The sequence below is a fragment of the Suncus etruscus genome, chromosome 15, assembly GCF_024139225.1.
Source record: "Suncus etruscus isolate mSunEtr1 chromosome 15, mSunEtr1.pri.cur, whole genome shotgun sequence".
Lineage (NCBI taxonomy): Eukaryota > Metazoa > Chordata > Mammalia > Eulipotyphla > Soricidae > Suncus > Suncus etruscus.
In genome coordinates this window covers 13,723,079-13,745,839 of record NC_064862.1, presented here as the reverse complement: position 1 = coordinate 13,745,839, position 22,761 = coordinate 13,723,079, and the positions used below count along the sequence as shown (strand labels likewise).

At 35.9% G+C, this 22,761-nt stretch overlaps 1 protein-coding gene across 1 annotated transcript in view; it reads right to left on the bottom strand.

Annotated features, from left to right (window-relative positions):
• The window catches only part of UTRN (utrophin), a 576,171-nt gene that overhangs the window by 64,336 nt on the left and 489,074 nt on the right, over positions 1-22,761 (bottom strand). The window contains 2 exon segments of the mRNA XM_049789386.1: positions 3,233-3,318; positions 14,688-14,889. Of these exon segments, the coding sequence (XP_049645343.1) occupies positions 3,233-3,318; positions 14,688-14,889 (288 nt within the window).

Here is a 22,761-nt window from a genome sequence, read left to right as displayed (position 1 = left end):
CTAAGGTACATTTAAGTTTAATTTTTATTTGTTGACTTAAATTGGTTAGGATCCAACTTTTCACGTTTTTAAAATAAAATGATCATAGTCAAATATTGACTCAGGATTCTTTTAACAATGGCCCACTCACTGTTGGGAAGAGATCTCTTTGGTAGGTAGAGTATTGTAACAAATATACAATGTATTTTGCAAAGAAGCACGTATTTTCAATGAGATCAACCATGCCCAATTCCACTCTGGAGGCAAACTCAATTAAGCAACTATTAAGATAAAACTACACATAAAACATCTGAAAAAGATTCCTAAAGTATTCTTTTGTTTTGTTTTGTTTTTATGCTTATTTTAATGGGTGGGCACACCTGGCTATGTTTAGGGGTTACTGCACTCAGAAATTACACCTGGCCATAAGAGATGCTTGTTTTTTGTTTGTTTATTTGTTTTGGGGGGCACACCTGGCAGTGCTCAGAGCTTAGTTCTGGCTATGCGTTTAGAAATCGCTCCTCAGGGGGATTGATCCCGGCCCATCCTGAAGTATTGTTTTTGTTTGTTTGTTTGTTTGTTTTGTTTTTTGTGTCACACCCGGCAGCGCTTAGGGGTTACTCCTAGTTCTACGTTCAGAAATCGCTCTTGGCAGACTCGGGGGACCATCTGGGATGCTGGGATTCGAACCACCATCCTTCTGCATGCAAGGCAAATGCTTTACCTCCATGCTATCTCTCCGTCCCCTCTCCTGAAGTATTCTAACATTACTTTTGAATTCTTCAAGGCCGTATTTCCAGAGTCTGATCAGTTAAAGAAGGGACTCCCAGACAAACGTGCACATGGGTCAGAGGAAAGACTCATTCTCATTCCCATAAGTCAGCACAGAAGAGATAGGTAAAGGACATAAAATGAATGTATTTTTAATGAGGAAGAGTTGCTGACACACCGGCAGGATGACAGGGTATGGCTACAACCCTATCAAGGCATATTATCAGGAGGGCAAAATGAGTGAGGTAGATGAGCAGGTAGATGAACATTTGTTTTTACAAAATCAGGGTTCAGCTGCTACTAACTGACCTAGAACATCACCTCTTCCCCTAAGTTTGAAGAACAACTTGTCTTGAATATTAATTGTAGCAAAGGAAATAATCATGAGGAAGGTATTCTGAATGATCTCACCAGGGAAATCAAAACTGGAATCAGAGTTGCTATAGACTACAAAGTGAAAAACAAAATACAGCCCCGGACCATTTCCCACAAGCTCAATACTTTTGGGAAAGATTTATTGAAAGATTTCAGCCTAAGATATTTTTTAGTTAGTCCCTGAAATGTCATTCTTCTGTGGATTTAAAAAAAAAATCACAAAGTTGTTTCTTGGGTGTTTTTTTTTTTTGTTTATCTGTTTGTTTATTTTTGTTTTTGCCTCCAGCAAGTGCTTAGGGCTTACTTAATCCTGGCTTTGCACTCAGGGTTCACTCCAGACAGATTCGGGAAACTATATGGAACCCCAAAGATCAAACCTAGGTTGGCTATGTACAAAGTAAGAACCTTACCTGCTGTACTACATCTTTTCAACACTTGACAACCCCAAATTACGCATGACAAAAACATCCTTTATAGCTATGATACAATGAAGCTTTCATTCAGTTTCTCTTTCAATATAGAAATAATTAGCTTTACCTTTGAAAATTAGTTCTTTTGATAAATACAGTGCTGAAGGTGATTTAAGTTGTGAATAAATTAAATGTCCTCAAACAAGAGCCTTTTTCTACCTGCTTTACTATGTTCTGACTCCATAAAGACACCATACCTCTTGGTCTACAATCATTTTTATACAAATCATTTTACATAAATTTCTCTTTTCTGACATTCTTGTCAAACTGTATGAGAAAAAGAAGTCATCATCATCTAGATCTAAAATTTAAAATCAGAGTATCCCAAGGCCATTCGAAAAGATGTATGATGTTTTTAAATGTATACATGGTCACATAAGATACAAACTTAAATTAGGAACCGATATCAAATATTCACCTTATTTAGAGTATCTCTACATTCCAGAAATATCTCTACCTCCAATGTATGTAAGACAAATAAAGATGCAGAATTGAGTTACTTAAATTTAATGGATGAAATAAAAAAAAGAAACTAGAATCATTTAGAATCTACAGATGCAGTAATCGTTATCATTTTTCTCAACAATTGCTAATTTTAGGTGCTCTTTCATATTTCCTTATTGTTTCAAAACAATTCTTATTAGACTCATTTGTCAGTTATAAAAAAAATGTTACATTCCAGCTTTCTGAACGGTGAAATGGGAGGAACATTTATTTCTTAGCTGATAGCATTTAATGGGGCCCAAAGAAATTTAGCTACTGAGAGGAGAGCTGAGATTTGAAAGCAGGCCATGTTGATTCCCCAGCTGAGCCTTTTTAAATGTCATGATAACCCTTCATAAATAACAACTGAGCTGATGGAACACTTCGGTTAATCAAATAAAAAAAAACAAAACAAAAATACATTTATGTTCTCATACAATGAAGTATTATTTGAATAGTTCTCTAGTCATTCTAGATCACCTGAATATTCTTTAGGCATTGAAAATTTTCAAATTTCTAGAATAAATAATGATAACATTTTAGTCTAACTTGATGTTTCTTAGTTTTTGGAAGTTACAAAAATAGAAAAACCTTATCTTTATCATAAGAATGTAATAATTCAATTCTAGCCCAACAATATATTGATTTTAAAAGTTTCTCTTTACTGATTTGAGCAGTATTATTTAAATTGAAAAACAGAAATCATTATGTCTATAATATGATACAATTATTTTCCAAATCAAATAAGATTTGATTTATAGCAGTTCTCAATCTATCATGCGATCTTACCTATTATACTGTATTAGTCTTTCATTTCCTCTGAATCTTCATCTCTACATAAATATCTTTGTTTAACATCATACATAGTAAGGACATTTTTTTTAAGTTTTTGGGCCACACCCAGTGACGCTCAGGGGTTACTCCTGTCTATTCGCTCAAAAATCGCTCCTGGCTTGGAAACCATATGGGACTCCGGAGGATTGAAGCGAGGTTTGTCCTGTGTCAGCAAGGCAAATGCCCTACTGCTGCTGTGCCATTGCTCCAGCCCCAGACTTTTTTTTTTTTAAGGTAACTGTAATACTAACAAATTATATGAAGTTAATGATCACAACTCAATGTCAAACCCCAATTTGTGCAGGAAAGGTCTTACATACATCTGTACTTTTCTTCCAGAAGACCTTTGGAGAGAGAGATCAGCCCAATCTTCAGACTCTGTACTCTTATTTTTCCAGTCCGACCCCTGAAATAGTAGGAATCATAATGAATTTCAAGCATTTAAAAATGTATATGGTATATTAATAAGTACAAATTTATTGAAGGGAAAATCTATACAAATAAGTATACATCTAGAAAATGCTATCTTAAAACTCTTGTTAAAAATTGATGAGAATTTATATATAATTTTCTGACACATGTATGTGATTTATTTATTATACTTGCCTATGCTCAGGGCTTATTCTTTGTAGGGATCAGGGGACTGTATGTTTTTCCAGACATTGCACAAGGATTCACTGAATACAAAAAAATGTGTATTTAACTCTACTATCACTCGGGGTCTCATAACATTTTTAATAGAAGTATTAAAATACACTGATGTCACTTTTACATATAGCACATGAACAAGAAAAAACAAATGAAAGCAAAATGAAAATGACAAAGGTGGGGCCGGCGAGGTGGCACTAGAGGTAAGGTGTCTGCCTTGCAAGTACTAGCCAAGGAAGGACCGCGGTTCGATCTCCTGGTGTCCCATATGGCCCCCCCCAAGCCAGGGGCAATTTCTGAGTGCTTAGCCAGGAGTAACCCCTGAGCATCAAATGGATTTGGCTCCAAAAACCAAAAAAAAAAAAAGAAAAAAGAAAAAAGAAAATGACAAAGGTAAGACTAAAAAGATATCAATTTTATAAATATTAGTCACACAAATCTATCCACTATAAATGCAATTGTCAAATTGTTAGCTACAATTGCATAATATGCAAATGATAAAGCAAGAAGCTATATAATTATGCAACTAAAACATATGTATGAAAAGTGATAAATTCTATGCTGAGAATTTATAACTATTTGAATACTTAAAAACGTGTAGGCTTTATAGCCGGAGCAATCCGACAGCAGGGAGAAAGGGCACTTGCCTTGCATGTTACCTACATTTAGTCACCAGCATTCTACATGGTCATCTGAGACCTGCCATGATTGACCATTGAACATAGAGCAGGACTAAGCTCTAAGCACAAAAAAACAAACAGGCAAACAAACAAAACTATGGTCTTCTCTGATTTTGGTCTTTGTCATTGTAGTCTTAATAAATGTACCATCAATTCATATTATAAACCTTAACAAGGTGTGTATGTATAAGATTATTATTAAATATAAAATTAATTAATCATATTAGGAAGCATCATACTATGTGAATAACAATTTTAATTTACTCATGAATAAGAGGAAAATTAAATTTAAAGGAGTATTTTCTTTATTCCATTATTTATCAAAGAACTACTGAATGCTAAATTTACTATATTCTAAAGATGGCAAGCAGAAATGTGATTCTTGCTATAAAATAACAGTTCAGAAAAATGCATTCAATCTTTGTTACTTAAGATTCAAGGTAAGTTTTGACTTTAATTATTTTTGGATAATTTAATGAGATACTAATGTAGAAGAACAGCAACTTAAAGTCTTATCATTAAAATAAACTAAACAAAATATTGTAATCCATGCTATTCAGAAAAATTTTAAATCTTGATTTTATTAGTTCCACAATTAATAATACCTACTATTCTTCCATTTTCATATTACAAATAATTAAATAGGCTTTCATACAATGGTCTATAAAGACTAGACATAAATAGGTAAGCATATTTCTATGTTGATAAACATACTTTAAGATTAGTATTACCTCAAAATCCTTAAATCACATTCAGAAAACTTATAGAACTTTTTTGATTGTTGTTATGGACAACAACTGCTAGTGCTCAGGGCACTCTGTGGGATGCCAGGGAACTAACCTGGGTCAGGCACATTCAAGGCAAGAGGTCTACCTGCTGTGCTATCGTTCAGGCCCATAGAACCTTTATATGGTATAAAAAAATTTCAGAATTGTGTATAATTAACACTTCAATTAACACTTTAAAATTGTTATTAAATTAAAATTGAATTAACACTTCAATTTTAAAATGAAAAATTTTAATGTAATTTCTAAGTTAGTATACTCACTATAGTTTTCTTACTTTTGTTTTTTTTTGGTTTGGTGGAGTGGGCCACAACCGACAGTGCTCAGGGCTTACTCCTGGCTCTGCACTCAGAAATCACTCTTACCAGGCCTGGAGGACCATATGGAATACAGGAGATTGAACTCGGGTTTGCCGCGTGCAAGGCAAATGCCCACCCATTATGGTATCGTTCCGGCCTCTTTAACTTATCTTAAATTAAATATACTACAAACTGTCCCTACTTTGTATTTTGAGGTATCTTCTAATTGTTATATAAAAATTTATATGCATGTTTTCTTCCCTCCACAACTTAGGAAATTTCATGTTTTGAATTCAGCCAACAGACCTGTAGAAAATAACAAAAGGCTCTGGGAAGGGATTAATAAATAAATGTGGCTAAGGAGAAAGAAATCAATCTTTTAAAGGAAAAAAAAAGATTGGAAAAATACACACTGAACAATGAAAATGACTTTAAGTCTTTAGAGAGAACATAAAAGAAATATCAGAGATTATTGTATATGCCATTCATTCATTCATTCATTCTAAAAGGTTTAATGTGGGTCCAGATAAATAGGAGTTAAAGCTCCTGTCAAATAACCAAGCTATGAATTTCTCACTCACAACCAAGAGGAAACTTTCCTGGCATCACAAAAAAGCCTTTGGGGTGGGGTAATGAGTATATATGGAGCCAGAGTTGATCCCATGATGGTATGCTTCAAGGAAGGAGAAACCCTGAATCTCTTAGGCCATGGGAATTCCCTTTCTTCCCCAATGCTTACTGTGCCTATGCAAAAAGAAAAAAAAAGTGGGGGGAACACCAAACCCCACCACCCCAGCACCCATTCTTTTTCTTGTTTTGTTTTGATTTGTTAGTTTTTTACTTTATTTTCCTTCTCTTTGTTCTTCCACTTTTTCTTTTTCACATGTGGGGTTATTATTTAGAGATTTATTCTTATTTTTATTTGCTGGGTCCATTTTTTTTCCTCCATTTTTCTTTTTTTTTTTTCTTTTCTCCTTTATTTTTTTGGTAGTTGTCACCAAATTTTTTCTCCCCTTTTTCTTATCCTTTTTTATCTCCAATGACGGTGGAATGGATGCTCAATCTACAATAAATTGTAAAGTGGAGACCAGTTGCACTGGCATACTGGGGGGTGGAGGAGGGAGATATGGGATGCATGCTGTGAATAGGGACGGAGGGAGGTCAGCACTGGTGGTGGGAATGCCCCTCATTCATTGTCACTATGTACCATAAATGATGCAGTGAAAGATTTGTAATGCACATTGGTCACAATAAAAATTAAAAAAAAAGATAACCAAGCTAGTTTAAACCTGTTGTTCTATATGATTCCATGAACACTGAAGAAGTAATTCTTAAGCACAGAGCCAAGAATAAGTCTTGAACACCACTAAGTTTGGCCTGACACCCCACCACCACCACATATATATTTCTTAAAGACATAATGTGACAAATGTACTATTACGGGGATACACAGAAAAGTTCAAGACACTTTGTAAATGAGTAGTCATTAAATATTGTCAATTAGTCAAAGTAGTCATTAGCTACACAACATTTGATATGGAAAATAAGTCTTATCAAACACTGAAGGCACCATACAGACAAACTGTCTCTAGAAGAAAATAAATATTGACAGACGATATCTTGTGAGGGGAAGATGGGGGGCTGTAGTATGAACACTTTGAACTAATTTTGCCTCATAAATTTCTGATTCATATCAGGACTAAATGGTTCATAAATTTGTCTAAATAATATGGAAGTAGATGTGAGAGGACTTAAAATGATTCTGTGGTAAGGTGAAAAGTTTATAGTACTGTTTTTTGTTTGTTTGATTTTTGGGTCACATTCAGCTGTGCTCAGGACTTACTCCTGGCTCTGTGTCCAGAGATCACTTTTGGTGGCTTCAGGAACCCTGATGTCTTGCTGGAGATCAAACTCAGGTCAGTTGTGTTCAAAACATGCAGCCTGTGTATCTGCACTGTGTGTGTGTGTGTGTGTGTGTGTGTGTGTGAGCAAGTTTGAGTAACACCCAGCAATATTCAGGAGCTACTCCTGGCTCAGTAATTGATCAAGCCCTAGCAGTGCTCAGAGGGACCACATACAATGATGGGGATTGAACTGAGAATGGCTGCTTGCAGAGTGGGTCTTTCCCCCCTGTAATATCTCTCCGGTAGTGACAATAATATTTAAACCAAATATAGCAAACTATGTCTTTTTAAGATAAATTTTAATTGAATCACCATGAAACACAGTTACAAAGTTGTTCATGACTGAGTTTCAGTTATACGATATCCAACACCTGTCCCTTCCGCAGTTCACATTTCCCCCTATGCCATAAATAAAATACTTTTTTATTTCATTAAATCCAGAAGGAAGTTTTTGGAATAAGATTTAATTTAATTTTTGGGTCATTCCCAAGCTGAGGGATTATGCCTGGCAGTACTTGGAGGAACATATGTGGTGTCTGGAATCAAGTCAGGTCAGCTATGCTAAGAAAAGTGCCTGACTGGCAATACTATGATATCTCTGGGCCAAAGTAAGAGTTTTTAAACTGAAAACAAAACAAAACAAATAAAACAAATTAAATGAGCTGGTAAACTTGTAAATGAAATAAATCTTATCTTTAGTTTATAGATCATATATATATATTAGCTACACATAATATGTATATTAATTTTACCTTCACAATCATATATATACACATTAAACTCTAGCAAATATTTTCTCAATTTTACAAATAAAATGAGATGTTAAAAGTTAAGAACAAGTTAAAGAGTCCCCAGAATTACACATTGTCCACTTTTGTCAGAATAAATTCAAATATTCACAAGCCTTATAATGCTAGAAATTGGGTAAAATTGAGACTTTAAACTTAATACAGTTTATAAAATACCATTTTCTTTGATATGGCAATTAAGTAAAATAAGCAACTGATTATAAAAAACCAGTTCCATGCCTAAGATTAATCTGTTTTGTAACTTTAGGAAATAAACTTAATTTTGAAAGATTATTTCAACTTGAAGTTCTAAAATAGCTTTGAACCAACTCCAACCTATCTTCTACTGAGGTTGCTTGCTTAAACGAATAAAAATGTATTACTTGCAAACAGTTCTATTGATGTATGTTAAGGGAATAAAACAGCATTTAAGCAAAAATGTTTACTCAAGTAGCATCTCATCACATTTGGGTACATTTAGCTCTCTGAATATCTAATTCATGATAAACATGCTAAATTCTAACATATTTTGAAAAAATTTACATCTGAATTCTAAAGAATTTAAGTTAAAGGAAGTTCAAGTTACTGAAAATGCCAAGGAAAATCACTGCAATTAAAAAACATGCTTTGAAATATAATATTAATAAAGAAAAACTGTCTTAGTTTATATTTTGAATCTAGAACTACTGTGCTGAAGAAATAGTACAGTGTTTAAAGCATTTCCCTTCCATGAATAAAAATTGACCAAGGTTAAGTCTCCAGCATCATTTATGTTCTCCTCAATATCTCTAGGAGTGTTGTCTGAAGAGAGTGATAAGTAAAATTAAGTACTATTGGATTTGGCCTGATCTCCCAACCCCCCCCCCCCCCACAAAATTAGAATTATTCTGGCTTTGGATATGCTGTGTTCTATATCTTAATCAGGATATATCATCACACATGTATATAATTGTGTATTTATTAATGTAAATGGTGCCATAATATTATGTTCCCTTTAATTAAAATTCTAAACTCATTTCTAATTGAAGAAATGTACAAAGTTTTATGGATACACAAAATGCAAGTTTGGGCATCAACAAACAACTCAAAAGTCAAAAGTACCTGGCTAATCAACAGATGTTATCATAGATGAATTAATGAAAGAAATGAATGAATAAATATTGTATTCTTTTAAAGGTAAGACATTTCTTAGAGTTTCACATTACTCAAAGGCATTAGAGAAAGAAAATCACTTCCCTGGAATTCTCAAATGTAATAAACGTTTTAAAAGAGTTCATAATACTCATTAGATAAATGAACAAGGTATAAGAGAAACTTGAGCAAAGCTCTGTGTATTGAGTAATTATGTTATTTGCCTTAGTAATTAGTGATATTGTTCTCCAAGTTTAAAAATCTACATTGTATGGAAACTGTTATAACCTCAAATATAGTTCTGTGACTATATCCAGAAACACTGACTCCTGGTGTTGTGCTCATGGCTCATTCCTGAAGGTGCCAGGGAACCATACAAAGTGCCAAGGATTGATGCAGAATCAACTGCATATTAGGCCAGTGCCTCTATTTCCTGTTTGAAAGTTTATTCAAACACTATGATTTACAAAGTTGTTCATAATATAGTAATGTAATTACTATATAATTATAATATATAATTTTGGGTATTTAATATTTAATATACCAATACATATTTGCATATTTAATAACCAACCTCACAAACAGTATAATCTTTCCTTCTCCAATTTCTCAAGTTACCTACTATGCCAACCCCAGCACACCCCCTTATCACAAAATAATTTACAATATATTACTCATTACAACATAAACTCATAATGATGTTACTAAAGTTATTTTATGAGAATTTGCTGAGCTTTATGGTGCTAATAAAGCCTTCTGTGCTATTGTTTTCACTCACTGAGTTTAGTAAGCTTCTAAGAAAATTTCAATATAATTTTCTGTGTTCCTACTGGGATGTTAATACTATGAAATTTGGAGATGTTGTGTGGTTGTATATGCAGTCAACTTGCTACAGCTATGTTTCCAGGATGATCCAGTAGCATATCTTCGCAGGCTTATCAGGTTCGGGTTAGATGCAGCTTCTCTCTCAGGTGACTATGAATGGATAGAGCTGTGGACCTTCTAAAAGGGCGAGAACTCAGCCTGTCCCATTCTGAGAAGACTCCGGGAATATGGGTAGAGAGACCAGGCCTATATTAGGTTTGACACAACTGTAGTGATGAGACTAAGAAAAGCCAGTGCCTTAATCCTTAGAATATCTCACCAGTCTCCTCACTTGATGTAAACCATAAATATATTTTCCCTTTAAAATAGAAAACAGAACAAGAGAAATAGTACAGAATATACTTCAGCACTTCACATAACTGCTTCAATCCCTAGTACCACAATCCCTGATTCTCTGAATATCGCAAGGGGTCACTTCTGAGCACTGCTTAGTCCACCCAAGCAGGCCTGTTCCAAAGTAAAATGAAAAACAAAACAGGGTTTTTTTCCCTAAATCAAAAAGTACCTTCCTATAGCATTTCCCATGCATTCCACATTTGATGGTGAAAAATAGGGAAAAGATCGCGTTTAACTACCTAGACAATGAATCACAGCATTTACTACATTGTTGTTTTCCAATTAAATGCATTATTTCCTTTGAGCTGGCTAGTGAGAACAGCATACCATATGTCTGTGTTACAGAATAAGTCTCCTAAAATTTATAAATTGAAGTCCTTCAGAATGTGACCATACTTGGAGACAGGATCTCTAAAAGGTATTTAAGAGCCAGGGATATATAACTGCAAGTAAGGAAGGCCTTGATTGCAGTTGACCTGTTTGTTCCCCAGCACTGTATTTTTATTCTGATTACCTCAGGAATGATCCCTGAGTTCAGAGACAGGGCTAAGGCCTGAGCATTACCATATGTGGATCCTCCTTTCCCCAAAGAGGTAAGTTAAAAAAAGAAAAAAAAAAAGGTCTTTAAGGGTATATCTTAATCCAGTAAGACTAAAAGAGCATGAAGAGGAGATCCAGACAAAGACATATACAAAAGATCTTTATTGCTTTTTTCCTTTATTTTGTTTTGTTTTGGGGTTGTGCTCGGGGCACCTTATATGATTGGAATTCTAACTGAACCCTAGTTGACTGTATGCAAAGCAAGTGGCTGGTAGTACTCTGCTGCTACAAATGAAACATCAGGTGAAGAGACAAGAAGACTATGTAAAGATACAGGAAGAAGAGAATCATTTATAAGTCAAGGGGAAAGTCTTCAGAAGAAACTAACCCTAATGACCCTCAGAGCACCTTGATCTTAGACTTACAGGGTCCAGAACAGTGGTAAAAGAACTGTGTCGTCCAGACTTGAATCTTGAACCCCAGACATAGAATCGACACAGTTCTTCACAACAGCTACAGGAACCAAAACCCATCTGGGACATCCTGAATACTACTCGATCTCCAACATGAGCCAGTTCTATTCTGACAATGAGGAAATTGGGAACAAATGGACATAAAAACAGGTTATCCTACCTTACCAACTAATGATAAAACAAAATCAAAAGACTTACTACACTATGAGCTGTGCAAAAGCCAAGAATGACCAGCTGATAGAACCATGACCGGGCAGTATGTGTTCTGGGATCAATAAGAAAGCCCTAGTCTAGGGTTTGGTCTACATCCTGCATAACAATAATGATCTCCAATTCCAGAGTCCTGACTGAGGCAATTGCAACTGAACGGGTCTTCTGGAAACATAACGAAAGACGATATCCCAGGCTCCATCCGAGTCTCAGCGCAAGGGCCAAGACCACTAACCACAGAAGACAGATTAAAATGACATCGAAGAAACAAAACTTCTAAAATCACAAAGAAAGTCTTCATCATTCCACTCCTTGACCTGTGCACAGACTGAGACCTCTAGATTTAGAGGTCTGTTTTTAACATCCAGATCGGAGCAGAAGTCTTCCATATGGCACAAAAACACCAAGGGGAGAGTAAATGAACGTGAAAGGAATATACAGATAATCCCATGACAATATATTTCAAGGGTAGAGAAACCCTGTATCTCTTAGGCCAAGGGGATTCCTGTTTCGGATGACCCCAATATTTACTGTGCCTATGAAGGCCTATGCAGGGGGGGGGGAACAAAAAAACACTAAATAATCCTTCTTTTTTTAATTTTTTTTAATTTTTTAATTTTTTATTATTTTCTATCTAGTTTTTGTCGCTTTCTTTGTTTTGGGGTAGATATTGAAGTAGTTGTCCATTTTTTTAATTATATATTTACTTTTCTTTCTTCTTTTCTCTTCTTCCTGTTTGCACCTTGTCATATTTCCTATCTCAAGACCATGGCAACTATGTGGTGCATACTTTTATTGCTGCAATGCTCACTGGATATCTTATTTGATTCCTCTTTTTGAACTGTTGTGGTGTTTCACCTTCTTCTTTTCCCCTTCGTCCCTCAAACCAAGGATGAGAGCCTTTAGAATGACTCTGCTCATAGTTGGCATAGTCGATTTTTACCCCATTATATTACCTTTCTCTTCCTCAAACAAAACCACATAACTTGAACTTTCTAGTCCCGCCTGCCAATTAAAGGGGGCAGTAATGGAGGCACCAAGACCAAACAGTTATAAGACCACTAAGTAATAAACAGACACAGAAGGGACCACGCATTCTAGCACCCACTGGCGGGGAGAGTGGAGGATATGGGAGGCACGATGGGAGCGGTTGTGGGATGACAATTCGGTGGTGGGAATTCCTCAGATTCTATGTAAATATGTACTTGGAATATTACTGTGAACGATATGTAAGCCACTATAATTAAAATAAAAACTATATTAAAAAAAGAACTGTGTCATAAATCCAGCCTGTGGCATTTAATTACAGCTAATACAGAGTCAAGGACAAAGCTGCGGAAGAGACTAAACATCTTCCTCAATTCTCTTGAAACAATATGGTGACAGATGTGAAACTCAGTTAGTCCGAAGAACTTAGTAAAATCCCTAACTATGCAGCTTATTCTTCCTAAATGTCCTAAATTTAATATATAAGATTTCACACTTAAAACCAAAAAGTTTTTAAGGGTACATTTAGCATGGCATATGTGCCTTTTAATGTTTTGAAAATATGAAGATCAATTTAATAGTATCTAATTGCTTGCAATCTTTTTCATCCTAAGAAGACAAAGGTTTGCCTAAAAATTAAATGTATCAAAAGGTATCAGGCAAGTGATGCTAAATTCCATATTCATCATGGTAACTGCAATCCATTCTTCAGTGAGTTTCTTGAGAGTCCTCAAACCTTATGGGTCTTATTTAATTATTAAAAGGGGATGTTTCTGTGTGATGTGTGAATATTGGAAAATGAAAATTTTTTTCTAATCAAAAGCAGCAGAAAAATTTTAATTAAATCTTCTCTAAAGCCATTGTCATCATTTACTTGTACAGAATCAATCAGCTGCTAAATATGCACATTTGAACTATCATTTATCTTTTTTCTCTCTAAATCAAATAAAAGTCTGATAAACACTAATTTTCATACAGCTAATTAATGGAAAATAACTTTGAGGGTTTGAGAAATAAACAACAGTTCAACTTTTCTTATTTCATCTTTGCATACTTTAACTCCCTACCAGAAGAATGAATAATTTCTAATGTTTTAAAAATGTCAGCCCACAGCAGGTCTTTCTCGAATTGATTGTTTCGAAAATGCATCTTAGCATTCCAAAAAGAAAAATTAATGGGAAATGAGTTTGATGGAGGCTCTTTGTGCTCCTGATGTAACAGGAGTACCTAATTAATTGCTGATATTGGTATTATACATAAATTATTTAAACATAATAATCACCCTGCAATAAATAAAGCTAATATGAAAATACAAATAAAAGCTCTATAATTGCCATTCAAATTGCTCTAAGGTTGTCATATAAAAATTGCAGGGTGAATTATTATGAGCAAGCCTATCAGTTTAATTTAAAATCTTACACAAAAAGACTGTTGTTTTTCAAAAACATTTAGGAAAGAGATGATAAATTGACTTATTTATATTGTTTCCCTAGCATGGAGCCAAAAAAAAATAAGACTATAGATTTGACATTTTTATAAGTTTGAGCAAATTCTTAAAATATTAGATGAAAATTCTTTTTTGTTCTGTGTTCAGGAGTTCAGTACTGGGATTATCAGTGCTTGGTAACTATTAACATAAATATTTCCACTAGAAAAAAAACTTTGGAGGTACCGGTAATTAAAATTTTTAACCTTTTTGTTTTGTTTAGGGGCCACACTCAGCAATATTCCAGTTTCACTCCTACCTCTGTGGTCAGGAATGTTTCTGGCAGGGCTCAGGGGATCATATGAAATATGATCAAGCCTTGGTCAGCTGCATGCAAAGTACAATTCCTACCTGCTGTAATATTGCTCTGGCATGTCCCCCACTCCCAATTCTAATATTTTTAAGCCAGCCAGATAGTACAGGGGTTTAAGCACTTGCCTTGCACCCAGTTGTTCCTGGTTAAATCCCTGGCAGCACACATGGACTTCTAAATACTGTAACAAGTGACCCCTGCACATAGAGTCAATGCCACACTCCCCACTCTGCCACACTGCACAGGTTTCATTTTTAACTTATATATCCTTGAATAATTGTATTGAAATGAGAATAAACACGAAACTTACGTGTCATACACATTGAGCAGCCAATTGAGACACATATCCACGCAGAGTGGGACATTGACTAGGTCCTTATGCATTTGTTCGAGGCCATCATAAGTTGTTGTCAGACAATTGATGACGTCGGGAACACTGAGAAGCTGATCGTTCTGATTCAGCTTGTGCTGCTTGAAAACTTCATTTGTGGTGTTCAACTCTAAAAGATCCACTATACAGGTGAGAAAAAGGGAGAATGAGTAATACGCGACATCAAAGTACAAACATTAGCAGTTCGAAGTATTTAGCTTGGTTTTTCAAGTTAATAATCTATACATTCCTGTTAATTTCACTTGCTTGAAGAAATAGACAGCATCTCTAGTCTAGTTATCTTCTTTCTCTTGTTTCATGTTTCAGACTCTGACTTCTCATTGTGAAATGATCACTTTTCAATGTGATTCTAATTTTTGGTCTTTGAAATATTGATCCCTCCCCTCTTATTTTTCTGGTCTTCCTCTTTCTGTCTTTAAAAAGAAGGCACAAAACTTTACCCCACTTCAAATAGTAGAACATCCAAATGCATCGTTTTTCTCCTCTTAAATCCAGAGAACAGTCTGCTTATTCACCTCTTATTTATCTTTTATCATATGGTCAAGCAAATAATTCTTAGTTTCTCAACTTGTACATCAGAAAATATAATGATCAATGGGGGTGAACAGAAATGGGGTCTGTGGAGAAAATAGTTCAGCAGTGGCTAGTATATCAAACCTGATCTACTAGGTCCTTTTAAACTGGCCCAATACTAGCCTAATGCTATGGTATACAGGCAAATAGTAAGCAGGATTAATAGGTGTTCATCTATTAACACCTATTAAAGCAAGTCCTGCATCTATCTATGGGCTTGCATGTAGATGCTCCCATTCCTACATACTATGTTGCTTGAGATCACTGGATCACAAATTATGGACAAAGATAGATAAGGTGGAGCCCTGCTCTCAAAGATGGGCTGCCTGAGAAGGAGAAGCATCCTCATAGCTTTTCTAAAAGGAGTGAAAATGCCCTAGAAGCATAGCACGTGTATCCTTGAATACTGAAATGAACAGGAAAGGGGAAGTGCAATGAGAAAAGGCACATTTTACAGACAGAACTTGAATGGACCATAAAGAAATGAACCACAGAAACATGAAATCCATGCAGTGCAAGAAATTTCCAGAATCTGGTACTACTAAGAAATGCCAAGGAGGCAATGGAATGCCAGAGATTGATTGAAAGCAATGCTGGTGGCTGATAGCTTATAGGAGGAAATGGTGGTTAGGGAGACAAACACTCAAATCTCAGGACTCAGAGCCCTGAAGATGGCTTGCCAGATCCAGAAATGGAATTTAGACAATTAATCATCTTTTAAAAGTCTATTATAATATTAAAATTTGTTTGAGTCATTCATTAGCTAACTGAAAACAGGGACTTCATAGATTTTAGATTACTGTACATCTTAACAGTGAGAGTGATGACTTAGCTTAATCTAAGTATATGGATTCAGGCAATTACAAAACCCACACAAATTTAACTTGTACTCATAAAAATTAGCTTTATAAAGTTCTTTTCTTGTGGGGGAAATGGACACACCCACTGGTGCTCAGGGCTTACTCATGCTTCTGAGCTCACAGGACCATATGGGTTACTGGGGAAACATTAAAAAATAATCTCAGCTGAACTTTATAATTTAAGCACTAATACATAAATATATACCACATGCAATATCAACATAGAAATATAAATATTCATTGTTCTTTTCCTGATGCAAGATTAGTTTCTAAAATATATGATAGCACATTTTAACAGGTGAATAAAGCAAATATGCATTTATTTTCCAAAGTCAAACAATTATTTTCTATTATATGAAGAGATTTATGAGCTGTGTCCACTCCAGCTGCTTACTTGACACTGACCTGGTACACAACTACCACCTGAACCATGGCCAAAAATGGCTTTAAATTATCTCACTAAAAATCAGGGGCCGAAGCGATAGCGCAGCAGTATAGAATTTGCCTTGCACGCAGCTAATCCAGGACGAACCGTGGTTAGATCTCAGGCATCCCATATGGCCCTCCAAGCCAGGAGTGATTTCTGAGCACATAGCCAAGAGAAACCTCTGAGCATTACCAGGTGTGGCCCAACCACCACACCAAATCATTTATAAAACAACACAAAAGACATTTTATTTAGAAAAGAGAGACACACTATAAATATAAAATGTACAGAATGAAAATAAAGGCCAGTCTATATGCTCCATATGTAAAATCCATCAGGGATATGATTTCAGACAATAACAGAAATAACTTGTGTAATTTTCTCATGAGTTAGTGATGGTGTCAGAAAAAGATTGCCCTTAAGCCATCTAGAATTTGCATTGTCATTTCATCCTACTTGTTGGCATTGACCATTACTTTCAATGATAAATTTCCATAGGGAAGACAGAAAATTCAAAATCTGCATAGTGCCTGGCAAAGAAAAATATTTAATAAAGACAGCAGTTACATTGGACACAGACACAATTCCACACAGACACAAAGAAGCATATTCAAAAACTGCCAAACGCTCTGAATTCTCTGAATCCCAACACTAATTATACCAGTCACACAACATCCCTATTGTCTTCCTTCACATGGCATAAAAATGACAATAGACCAAATTCCAAAGACTATTTCCTGGATCAGGCTGTCTTTTCATTTCTTCCAGAAAAAAAATAAACCCACCTCCTTTGTATTATAAAAAAACCAACCTCCTTTGTATTATACTTGGTAGCTGTGATAGCAATTTGCCATATTGCACAGATGATCATGTCTTCAACTTTTTGTGATTTACTCTGACATTTTGCCACAGTACCCAAGTGTCAACATCTTCCTAAAGTGTCATATTTAGGTACCTTTAAAGAACTGACTAAATTTAAAGCATGAAAAATTATGATGTTCTACTCCTGAAGGGAGCGAATGACACCTCAGTTATATGACAAGTGAAACAAACAAGAAAACTTTAAAACGAACTTAATTGTACACGAGACACAAACTGAAAGAAAAGAGATTATATTCTGTTTCTAAAATAATGCAAATGTTTAGCACTGGGGCTTTTGGGCCTCATTGGTTTTCAATCTGTTTGATTGCAACCATTTCCTCTTAGACTGTTTTCTATCTCCAATTCCCCAGACATTTCAGAAATATATCTGTCCCACTATTAGCCTTGTTGTCCTCACTTTCATCACTTCAATTATTCTTTTTCTCTGGACTCCAATGTTTTCAATTCTGTTCCCTTTTTCTGAATACTGATTTTACTTTCCTGCTGCTCCATCTTCAACTAGATTTCTTTCAAGAATCTCACCTTAACTTGTTCCAAGTCAAGGTCCTTCCTCCTATGGTGAAATATATAGGAAGGGCATATTATCCATCTATAGACAAGTACTGTGCAAATCCTGAAGTCTCCTCATAGTTTCCTTCTTCCTTCTGCAACTTTTCAGCTAACAAATTTCCCAGCTGTCAGTTCTTCCTCCTTTTAAATTATCATGATCTCCCCTTAGTCCAACAGCATCCATGCTTTCACATAAACAATTTACTTGTCTTCTATTCCTTGTCTTACACATGATCCAAAGTATATAGCTGTATCTAGTCCTGCTTCTAAATTCCCACCAAAGAGAAAATGCTTCTATATCACTCCACTCTAAAAGACATTATTTCTGGAGCCAGAGAAATAGTTCAATGGGTAAGAAAGAGGCTTGTTTTACTACCAGCCAACTCCCTACCCAACAACCCATTATGTTTCCTGAGTATTGCCAGGAGTGATTCCTGAATACAGAGAGCCAGGACCAAGCTCTGAGCACACTGAGCATTTTTGGCTCAAAAACCAAAAAGTAAATAAATACTTGACTTGAACAATAAAGACAGCATTCCTTAAGCTTGTAGAACAAAATAACCGAAAGGGTCAGGAAAGGATTTCATTGGATATAACTTTTAAACTAAGTTTATTTTAAGGATATTTCTGAATACTGGATAAGCAGTTCAGAAGCCTTCCTGTTGAGACGCCATAAAACAGCTGGGTTAGAGTGTGTATTCCTGTCCAATTATTCAGGCAGTAAGGCTGGAATATTCCTTATGGCCCAGAATTCTGTGCTGTAGTGTGCTGTGCCAATAGTTTCTCATTCAGTCTGACATCAATATGCTGACCTGGCCTAAGTAGACATGCCATGAAATCTATTTATACCTTCAATTCTCAGAATGTAACTCCCTTCTATATTATGCTTGACTGTGCAGCTTTTCAGATCAGAATAATAAGCTTGCTTCTTAAATTGTGGGACTAGGAATTAAAGCAAGTGCCTTGTATGTGGCAGACCCTAGTTCAACTCCCAGCATTACATAGCTTTCAGAACTAGGACTGATCCCAGAACACAGAGCCAGAAATAGTCTTCACTAGAAGTGGCCCAACCCTCCCACATCCACTCCAAAAGAACACAACTTTGTAAAAACATATGCATGATCTCCTGGCATAATATATATTATGGTCTAAAAGACACAAAAGGGTTGGAGCAGTAATATAGTTGATTGGGTGTTTGTCTTACATGTGACCAACCTAGATTTGATTCCTGTAGCTGCATATGGCCTGCAGCGCCTGCCATGAATGGTCTATAAGAACAATGTCAGGAGTAAACCCTGAGCACATCTAGTAATGATCCTTGAGCACAGCATCAGGAGTAAGGCCTGAACAACACTGGGTGTACAAACAACAACAAAATGATCTAAAACAAACAAAAATACCTCCAAAACAATACACACTATAATACTATATATTAATATAATATACATCTAAAAGTAAAAGAAAATTTAAGCTTAGAAAATTTTTTTAGTTATAGCCACTAACAACCATAGTGGAAATCACTAACATTTATCCTTTAGCAGTGTATAAATTAGTTAATTTAGTTAATATTAACTATTAATAGTTAATATCTATCTATTATTATAATAACTGCCATTAGTTAATATTAATAGTTAATTAATAGTTAATATAGAATTCAGTTTGATACGATTTTGAGCTACCTGGAAATGGAATCAAACTTTGATTTTGTTTTGTTTTGTTTTTTTGGGGGGCACACCCAGTGATGTTCAGGGGTTACTCCTGGCTCTGTGCTCAGAAGTCATTCCTGGCAGGCTCAGGGGGACTATTTGAGATGCCAGGGATTGAACATGGGTTTGGTTCCAGGTCCATCTGTATAAGGCAAATGTCCTACCGCTGTGTTATCGCTCTGGCTTTGTATTGAAACTTATAGTACTAAGATTCAACCATACTGGTGTTGATTACTAGTTATTTTATATTTTGTTGCTTGCTGTTTCATATAAACTTTTAATTGTGCCAAATTTCAAAAAATTTTACAGTTATAAGCATAGCTATCAATCTTACTATGAATATTTTCTGCTGTATTCCTGTCACTTTCAAAGTCAAATCCTTCCATCTCTGTGCAGAAGCTATAGGAAGCCTGAGAGGAGAAAAAAACAAAAACAAAAACAAAAAAGACTCATGCCTCCCATGAAAGAGAGGGAAAGTAAGTAGACTCCTTGAGAGAGTAGGCTCCTTGAGAGAGAAAGTAAGTAGACTAAGTATCAGAAATTATGGCTTTGGGGACTGGAGCAATAGAACAACAGGTTCTATCATTTTCCTTGCATGAAGTGGACCAGATTTGATCCACGGCATCCCACATGGTCTTCCAAGCACTGCCAGGAAAGACTCCTGAGTGCAGATCTACAAGTAACCCTTGGGCACCACCGGATGTGTTCCACAAACAAAACATGATGTCATGCACTGTAAAGATTGAGTTTATGAGATAGAATAAAAGTAGAGATCTTAATTTCTTGATCTAAATCCAAGACAGATGACAGTTGAACTGTCTAAAGAGAAGGAAGAGAACATATTAGAAATGGCAAGACCTAAGTCCTCAGAGAGCCATCCTGTTTGGTTCATCCACAAGAACTGTTGAGAATCAAAAAGACTGATGATAGAGACAGAACAAGGCACACGACATTTTGTGTTGAGGATCATGAGAATCTACATACTGTAAGCTGGTAGCTATGTCTATGTGTTACATGACTCTTTTGAATCCAATCTCCTTGAGTGTTTCTCTTTACATTGCTTTATCTCCTGCTCCAGCCTCAGAGCCAGTAAAGGAGTCAGTCAGTAAGGAAACTTTATCCCATCCCTTAGGACAGTTAGGCTGGACTGGGAGCTCAAGCAGGATCATCGGCCAACAGAATGCCCACAAAATCAACTGTATAGGTAAAAAGCAGAGACACTCCACTCAAAACTGGAGGCAGATGGCATTAACTTGTAAATGCTTCCAAAAGATGTTCATTTATGAGAGTTCGGGAGGAACGAAGAATAATACTCCTTTCAGAGCATTTCAAGTAAACAGGAAAGATGGGAGAGGCAAGAGTATAGTAATCATGAACAGATGTGCTTCCATGAATGGGCAAAAACAAACCCCCCTTCCCCAACCCTACCCCTGGTCTGAAGAACTGGGAGAAAAAGGAGCAGCTAAGTGTCTCTGAGGGTAACCCCTAATGGACACCCCAGCATATTCTGTCACTTCATACAGAAGAGAGGGAGTCCCTGTTGTATCAGGGTTGAAGGGACTCGAGCTGAAGGCATTTTTGGAATAATCCCAACACAGGAAGGGAACACCAAATGCATTCTTAGGTTTCTGCAGCCAAAATGTTACTGGGAAATATAACTGGGACCATGTTCTCAGTGACACAAAACAGTCTTCTGCCCATGAAGAAGGCTGATTCCTTTGTCCTCATTTCAGAGTTCATGGGGCCTGAGAAGACCTTGGAGATCTGTCAGCTGGACACTAGACATGCAGCTGGGTCTCTTTCAAAACTGTTGTCTCTGTGGCCTGACTAGTTCCACAGACCATCTCTTTTGTGTGCTCCTAAATAATTTCCCCTTCCCTCTGACTAGTCCTACAAGTACCAGTTAGACCAGGCTCCATTGTTTTTTCACCTGGGAATTCTGCAATGATTACCTCCAGCCAATCATCTTCAGGGTTCTGCAAATGGGGCAAGATAGAGTTCTCTGTTCTTTCACTACCTCAACTGGAGCAGTTTTCATGTGTTTCTGTTCTGCACAAAACTTAGCTTATTCCTTTTCTAGCTTTGCATCGTTCTATTTTCTTGAATCATTCCATACTCTCTTTCCTCAACTCTGTTTATGCACACATTTAAAATGTATAGCTAATTTTTACTGATTCTTAAAGAGCATATTTTTAACCTTAATCTGTCATTTTCCAAGAGTACATTCAAAGCCTTATTGCCTCTAACAACTGCTAACGAAAGGGGAAAAATAAAAATAGTTGGAATTATTCAAATTACCCTGTCTTAAACATATAGGGCAAATGTCGCTTTCCAAGTTAACTATCTGACAGGGCCTAAATGTTTTCTGAGAAGACTCAACATTAAAACTGGAGCAGCTGGGCTAAAGATATGGCTCTAAGAAATGCAATGCACATTTTGTATGCAGGGGTGACACTGAATTGTCCCCTGGAAGTGATCCCTAAGCCCGAGTAGAGAACTCCCCGAAATATATAAGAAAGGTATGCCTGTTTACCAAGAAATAAAGATTGGTGTCTGGATCCTATATGTGGGTATAGCTTAATTTTCTTTTACTAAGGGTAAAAAAAATTAAAGAGGGGGAGACACACCTGAACAGTATTTGGGGGCCATGCACTTTCTAGAACTGAACCCTGTGCTCTTGAATGCAAAACATGTGTCCCAAACTTTTAAACTATCTTCACAATCCTTAAACTGTTTGTGTGTGTACTTGTGTAGAGAAAGTGGAAATAAAATGACCATCACAGAATATTACTTAGAACACATTCTCAGTAGGAAAAGTTCATCTGGATCATGCCAATTATCTCAAGATATTTAGAAAAGCAGAGAAAAAGAGCATTTTGTCTAACGTATACAGGGTAGCTGGTCCAAATTTGGTTAGAAGCATATGATTTTAGTGTTTATTATATGATTGTATTAAATCACACTGTTTGGAACCCTACACCAAAGTTCTAGAAAAC